The sequence below is a fragment of the Cariama cristata genome, unplaced genomic scaffold (assembly GCF_000690535.1).
Source record: "Cariama cristata isolate BGI_N322 unplaced genomic scaffold, ASM69053v1 scaffold44906, whole genome shotgun sequence".
NCBI classification, from domain to species: domain Eukaryota; kingdom Metazoa; phylum Chordata; class Aves; order Cariamiformes; family Cariamidae; genus Cariama; species Cariama cristata.
In genome coordinates, this window is record NW_009623562.1 from 7,858 (window position 1) to 15,708 (window position 7,851).

Consider the following 7,851-nt stretch of genomic DNA (forward strand, 5'->3'; position numbering starts at 1 on the left):
TGTTCTGACTATTAAAGCAGCCACCAGCATATTTTTGAAAATTATACATAAAAAGCGTACGTTTGGTTTGTTTCTGAATGACTGTGGCTGTATGTGCTTCTAGCGTGGCTGGTCCCGATAGGTCTTTTCTGTGCTGCAGGGTGGTGGGTTGGTGAGCAGTGATGGGGCTGGTGGGTTTTGACTGTGGACTTTTGAAGTTCCGTGGAGGGTAGGTCAATCTTTGCTGCTTTTGTTGAAAGCTGCACCTGCATTCTTTTATTTGGAAGATTTCAATAGGAGCTGGTAAAGTCCTAGTTGCTACTATACAGCATCCACTGGCAGACTACTGAAAAGTACCAGCATGTGTGCTTCCTTAGAGCAGTAAGGCAGTTTATGGGCTTTGAGTTTATTCTCTGTTGTGAAAAAATGTTAATATTAAACAACCTCCTTTTCTTCTGAAACTGCTGGAGATGTTGTGCAAGGAGAAGTCAAAGCAGAAGCCAGAGGGAAAAAGCTGAAATGCTTCCATGTGCATGTCCGCTGCTTACTGCATCTTTGTTCAGCATCGTTGTTTCACCCCAGCCTCTGGAGTGGGGAGTCAGCTTGGTTCAGGCTGTGACATAGACCTCCAGGAGTCCCCCGACGGAGTGCATTCGGTAGAACACACTCAGTGGGAGGCCAAAGTTCACGATCACAAACCAGGTGGAGTAGCCATAAAATGACTTTTCCAGTCCATTCTCGAAGGCAGGGTGAGCCCCAAATGTGGGCATGACCCACAGCTAAAGAGGTGTAAGGGAAAAAGAGCAGAAGTCAGAGGATGACAAACTGTCTCCTACCTGCACTCTAATCTCAGCACTGGCTCAAGTGGTTGTAGAAATATTTCAAGAGTTTCAGAGGAGTCTCCCTGCCAGGGAAGACAAGGAAAATTCCTTAGTTACACTGCTGACTCCTTGCTAGAAGTCAAATCCTGTCAAATTCCTGGCAACCTGATGATAGGCTCATGCTGCCCCAGCCAACTTTATCTTTCTACACAATTTCAATGTGCCCGTGGTCAATTTGTTTTCAATGGATTAAGGCTGCAGTGAGATCCATGTTGATTCAAGATCCTAGAGGACAGTGTACTTTATTGGGCGAGTTTCAATCCTGGAGATTCATGTTTACAAAGACTCACTGCTTGTGCCTCTTGTTTCTCCACCTATCTCATGAAACACCCTTAATGAGTTTGGTAAGTTTTCAGAGGCTGGAAGTTTGGCACATAAGGATTTATTAGCTGTCTCCTTCCTACACCCAAGAAACTTAGCCATATTTGACTCAGGTTAAAAGAGAGACCTTGTAATTATGAGAGTGGGGTATTAACAGCAAAACCAGTCCTGTCTTGCCTCACCAGTAGGTTGAGACTTGATGGGCAAAGGTTTCTTGTCTGGAATAGCGGCCCGAGAGAAAGACAAGGAGAGCACGTCTGTATCACTGGTCATCACGGCTCAGCCAAGCTGTGATGTAGCAGAGAGAGCAATACTTACTATGATGTTGCACAAAACCAAGAAGAATGAGATCTCCCTTAATGCTTTTCTCTTCCAGTTCAGGTGAGAGTAGTTATGAATATAGGTCAGAGAAACTTTCCGGATCTCCTGTCCCAGCTCCAGCATGCTCATTCGTCTCTGGTTGTAGGCTTCGTGATTCTCCTCTTCTTTCATTTCTTCCTCTTTGCCGGCAGACATCTGTGTGTGCTCCTGTTTGCTGCTTGTCACGGTTCCCTCTTCACCAGGTGGCTCCGAAGCCACTGTGTCCTGCCCAGCGTGTCTTGTGTGTTTGGCCTCAATTGCTGCTACAAAGGGCTGCCGGTGAAGACCATCAATGATGAAGACATTTTGGGTGATGTTCTGAAAGATGAGGAGGACAGAATAGGACAGGATGAGACTGTTCAACAGGTCCCTTGGGTCAGTGGCCACAAGGGCAACAATGGAGAAGTAGGACATGCCAATTTGGCCAAGGGCTGTTCCCATCAACAGGATCACATCCAGGCTGCGGGTTGGGTTCTTCAGGGTGTCCAGCTCCCGTTTTTCCAAGGCGTGGATGATTGTCCCAATCACTGCACCCACACTCATTAGGGGCAGGAGCACAATGTAGTAGGAATAATACATCACGAAGACCTGGCGGCTAGGGGCTGAGGCGGTGGCCTGGATCTGGTACATCATGAAGATGCAGATCCCAATGATTACAGCGGAGGCACCCAGCAGTGGCCCAAGGACCACCCCCTGGAGCTTGAACTTGGGCTTGGTGTGAGGGACAAGGTGGTCGCTGATGCGTCTCCCCACGTTCTTCCAGATGACGTACAGCACAGAGCAGCAGACGAGGCAGTACTCGGTGTTGAAGGGGTAGAGCAGGATGTAGCCCTTCTGGAAGACTTTGCAGATGGTTGTGTTTGGGCATGTGCACAAGGTAGTCTCGTTGCCTGGAGCATGAGAAGAAGGAGGCAACAATTAAGAGGGAGATGGCCTGGATTTCATGGCTATCTTTGGGAGTTTCTTGTGTGCAGGGACAACATCTGTCTCTGCGTCAGGAGCAGTGATCAGCAGTGGTTACCACTCAGTCCCCAAGGTTGCGAGGATTCGGAATAACACGGTTTAGCAAATGTCTTTTCCCAAATACGCAATGCTCCTTCTGGTCAACACCGTAGGTGCTGGATGAGAGAGACACCCCTTCCTTCACAGCGAAGCCTCCTCTATCACTACCCTTGGAATATTAGCTTCCCCTCCACCCTGCACAGCAATTACGTGAGTCTCTTCTAGCCTGGCAATTTTTTCCTTGCAGTTGACAGGTAAATGTGAGCAAAAATGCTAATTTATGGTGGGCTTTTCCTTTCCTAGCCCTCAGTTCCAGGGTTTCATAGCAGATCCACCCCCCCAGGTGAAGATGTTCTCCCCTTGCAGCCCATCTCCTCAAGACAACCTCCAATAATAGGGAAGTTGCAGGATTTGGGGGAGCTGGTGGTAATATGTGAATCACTGAGGTCAAGAGCTGTTGTCTCCCTAGAAGTCATTTATGTCAGCCTAACACGAACAGGGATGTGAAAAAGGAGCCTTGCCTGCAAATCGCTGCTCCACCGCACGCAGCTGAGAGTCAATCTCCACGTGAATGGTGTCGTTGGTCACGGCCAAGAGCCAGAGGAGCAGGTTAGTGGCTATGGTCAACATCAGCCCACACCTGGGAGAAGAGAAAGACACTTTTACAGTATGTTGCCCGTGGAGATGGTTTACAACCTGTTTGTCCACCCGCCGTGGGGTGCTGGCCTTTGCTTCTCGCTTACCCACGCACAGATGCAAACACGGTGCGTTTGTGCCTGTTCTGCGTTCGCCCGTTGGTGCGTGACTTTGCACACACAAATATGACCGAGTACGTTCCCATTTGGCCATTTGCAAAAGAGCGGAGCAGGCAGTGCCGGGCTTGCTGGTGAAACTGGTCTAAGCCTGGATGCAGTTGAGGGAGGGAAGGCTGAGACATCTCCCAGTAACAGGAATAGGGAGGCCACTCCACCTCATCCTCCAGTCAATGAACTGGTCCCAGGTCCGTGCGGCAGGAAGGTATTTGGGGTTAGGAAGAAGCAATAAACTTTGCAGCCGTTTAAGGCACAAGTGAAAACCGAAGGGAGGTGGGGAGCCCAGGTCAATGGAAGGAGGGTGGGTCTGGTCAAGGCATGGCGCATGGTGCAGAATACAGAGAGTCTGTGTAAGATCAGATGAAGACAGTTCTAGCAGCAATAATGGAGATCGTAAGCAGACAGAAAAGAAGAGCTTCTTTAGAGGAGCAGAAGGCAGATTTCCCCCCCCCACGCTCACTTTGTACCTGGTAAGATTGTGCTGGACTTGAATGCAATCCTTAGAGTGACGCCACAGGAAAAAAGCCTGCGAATTGATAACAATAATGATGTGAGCAGGGCGAAGGTGATAGCGGGCTGCACGTGTGGTGGGAAGGGACAGGCAGGCGAGAAGGCACGTGTCCGAGTGGGAGCGAACCTGCCTCCGTGCAAGTGGCGCGGGGGCATGTGTGCACCTGCATCTTGGTGCTGAGGCGTGTGCTGGCATCTTTGGGTGACTGCGGCGTGTGTGTGCCTGCACCTAATGCCAATCTAGGAGATCTGCTTTGTTCTGTCTTGTATATATGTGGGCATTTGCTGCTGAGATGGGAACTAGTTGACTTTCCAAATACGGCTTTGGGTCTGGAAAGAAGAGGGTTGGTACCAGAGCGACAAGTTGCAAATGATATCAGATGTTTTTGTATGCAAAAGGTTTTGTTGGGGGGAAGTGTTAATAGAGAGGCTGGGTCTCAGACTGGGGAAAAGATAACTCTGGCAAAATCTGAAATTTCCTCTCCTCGCTCCCTACTTTGATGCTTCGAAACAAACTCTCTTGGATCACGCAGTATGTCAGGTATCGCAAGAGTGATTTCTTTCTGAACCTTACTACTTTTTCTCTCTGGCACATGAGGAGTGTGGGTGGTATTTGAAATGGCGTGTAGTACTTTAATGCCTTTAACGCTCATGAGATTTCCTCACATGCACCCACTTTCCCAAGTCTTCCCACTTCCCCCCACCCCCTGGGCTCCTGGGAATGGGACAGAGAATAAGCGCGTTTCTAGAAGGGTAACGTGCGGTACCTGGGTGCAAATAAAAAGGATTTCGATGCTGGGGAACACAATTTCCACCCTGGATTTGCAGTGGCTGAGAACTGCGCTGTAGCCGATCTGAAAGACGTTCAAGAGGACGCTGAAACTGCCGAACAGCAGCACTGACCCTAGGCGAACAGCAAAAGCACCGGTAAATAAACAAAGATATGTCTGTGGAGCATCTGAGCCTGGCTGGGGACTGGAGACCTCACGCTTCTTGGATTTGGGTGGAGCCGAAGCCCTTCTGGTCTGAAGTCTCATGATTTTGAGAGAAGGGGACAAAGGGGAGCCTTCTTCCTGAACGTGGTTGTATGCTTTGGCTGGTTTCAGGTGTTAAGACAATGTAAGGTATTTTCTTATGCTTGGATACAAGGCGGGAACAGGGGTTTTTGCCTTTTCTGCGCAATCTGGAGTGACAGAGGTAAGCTAATGGCGAGAGATGATTTCTGCCTTGTGGAGAAAACCCGAGATGAACACAGGTCTGCTAAGGCTTTTGGTAGCACCAATCTGCAGAACTTAGGACCCTTCAGTTGTTTCTCCCTTTCTCCTTGGACACCTCTCTGCAGCTTTAGGTACTCAGGTACCTTGCAGCTTTCTTTCCTTTAATTCTCCATGCTTAGTTAACAAGACCGTGCACTAATGAGAAGCTCCATAATAGACCAGAGGCAGGGCTGCTTGGAGAAGGGTCATTTCACAAAGTGGGGCAACTACTGATGGGAAATCTCCTGGGAAAGCCTGGGTGTCACTGGGATGTGATTCACCGGGCAGGAATCTTCCCCTGGAAACAAGGCTGCTGTGATGTTAAAGAAGGATGAGGGTGGCATGGGGCTGCTGATGTCCTTGGAGGGCAAACGTGGTGGTTCTCCTCTCACTTTGACAAATGGTCATGCCTAAAACCTTTCCTATGTCTCTCCCACTGTGCTCTGTTGCTGGGTTGCACTTTGGGAAGGAACGGCAGAGCGAAGTTGGACTGGAGGCTGAAGGAAAACCAAGTTCAAGACTTTCCTGGCTGCTCTGGTTCCTCTCTGGGGCGTCCACCATGCCCTGGTCTTCCCCCAGCCTCGCTCCACAAGCTGACAGGGGACTGGGACATTCCCGATGCCCTAGCCACATCTCCTGTGGCTTCTAGCTCTTTTAGCAGTAGGGGAAGAATTGATCTTCCAAGCACTGGAAAGAGGAGAAAGGCGTGAGATTATAAGTAAAAGCAGAACTTACCCCTAATCCAGATTGGGCCGGCGTGGGAATCCCGGTACAGCACTGCGTGCGGCTGCCGACTGGTGCCCAGCAGGTAGTAGATAATCCAGCACAGGCACAAGACCTTGAGGATGGAGAGCAGGATCCAGACGTCTGCCAGTGTGATGGCCACGTTGTTGAAAATCATACTACTGATGAAAGCGCTGCCCAGAAACACCACGTTCATGGCCAGCAACCCTGAGAAGAGCTGCCCAGCTTTCTGAGTTTGCCTGTCCCTCTGCTGCACTGAAGAGCAGTGACGGTACAGCCAGGACTTCTCATAGTGGATCGTGGAGGTGTCTGGTGGGACCGATGCTGACCTGCTCTTGCAGTGATGGCAGGGCTTTTGCCTTGAGACTTTGTCACCAGACATGGCGCATCTGCTTGGGGGTCACCTGCTGCCTTGAACAAAGGGGAGGTTTAAAGTAAGAAAGATGGTGGGGGACGTGCTGAGATTAGAGGCCGTGTGCTCTGCTGTAAAAGCCGCTTGTGTGGTGACCTCCCTTCCTTGCTTTGCAGTTTCCCCTTCCCTCCCCAGAAACTGGATGAGGGGGAAGAGAGATTGGTGTTTAGCCCAGGGTAGGCATTCAAACTTTCCTGCTGGACAGGGTCATTGTAGGGCACTGGGAAAAGGCCCTTCTGCCAAAAGCTGTCCAGAGCCACCTGCATGAATCAGAGAATCATTTGGGCTGGAAGAGACCTTTAGAGGTCATCTAGTCCAACCCCCCTGCGGTGAGCAGGGACATCTCCAACTAGATAAGGTTGCTCAGAGCCCCATCCAGCCTGACCTTGAATGCCTCCAGGGATGGGGCTTCCACCACCTCTCTGGGCAACCTGTTCCACTGCTTCACCACCCTCATTGTAAAGAATTATTTCCTTATGTCTAGTCTAAATGTACCCTCTTTTAGTTTAAAACCATTACCCCTTGTCCTGTCACAGCAGACCCTGCTAAAAAGTCTGTCCCCATCTCTCATATAGGCCCCCTTCAGGTATTGGAAGGGTGCAATGAGGTCACCCCAAAGCCTTCTCTTCTCCAGACTGAACAACCCCAACTCTCTCAGCCTGTCTTCATAGGAGAGGTGCTCCAGCCCTCGGGTCATTTTCGTTGCCCTCCTCTGGACCTTCTCCAACAGGTCCATGTCCTCCCTGTGCTGAGGGCTCCAGAGCTGGATGCAATACTCCAGGTGGGGTCTCACCAGAGTGGAGCAGAGGGGCAGAATGACCTCCCTGGACCTGCTGGCCACACTTCTCTTGATGCAGCCCAGGATGCGGTTGGCCTTCTGGGCTGCGAGTGCACATTGCTGACTCCTGTCATGAAAACGGGTATTTGGTGTCTCTGCCCTGCCCTGCCCCACCAGCACTCGGGGCTGTTGGGACCTGAGATGCCCGAACACTTCCATCCTCACCTTTCACACCTCCTCCCCGTACAGCCCTGGGTTCAGGTTTCCTCTTTTCCCTTTGTTACCGTAAGGATTAGGTGGAAACACAGAGCAAGCTCAGACCTGCTCTAAAATTCAGAGCTGTTTGGTTTTGGTTGATGGGTCCAACCTCTTCCTTGTGATTTTGGGCTGAGTGAGTTACACCAGACTCCTCGTATGGCCGCACAAATTGTGGCAGAGCTGGAGAGGATAAAAAGAGCATCTGTAAGTCTTGATCTAAGCGGCTGGGAAAAAATCCAACGTCCCACCCAGGCAGGCTGAGATTGGGACAAAGCTAATACCCCGTTTTCTTTCTTTTTCTACTTGTAGCACAGAGGAAAAAGCACAGAGCCATGAGCACACCGACACAGAGGAGTTTGAGGGATTGGCTCAGATCGTCAGCCAGAGCCTGGGAGCTTTTCTGCCTAGCGTTTGGAAAAATCTCGGTAGGACTGTATTGCCCGTGAGAGAGAAATCCCCTTGCTCGTATACAGCAATCGGGCAAGGTCAGCCTCCCTATAGATTTGGTGTATGGAAAGGTGCTCTCACTCCAGGGAGG

General features: G+C 50.4%; 1 protein-coding gene across 1 annotated transcript; it reads right to left on the minus strand.

The window, feature by feature from the left end:
- Positions 1–587: 587 nt before the first annotated feature.
- OTOP3 (otopetrin 3) lies at positions 588–6,247 on the minus strand. Its single transcript, XM_009702767.1, has 6 exons — positions 5,857–6,247; positions 4,633–4,769; positions 3,823–3,881; positions 3,065–3,183; positions 1,500–2,431; positions 588–758 (listed from the first exon to the last, which is right to left on the minus strand). Exons 1-6 carry the CDS (start codon positions 6,245–6,247, stop codon positions 588–590), a joined length of 1,809 nt encoding a protein of 602 aa, XP_009701069.1.
- Between the last annotated feature and the right edge of the window lie 1,604 nt (positions 6,248–7,851).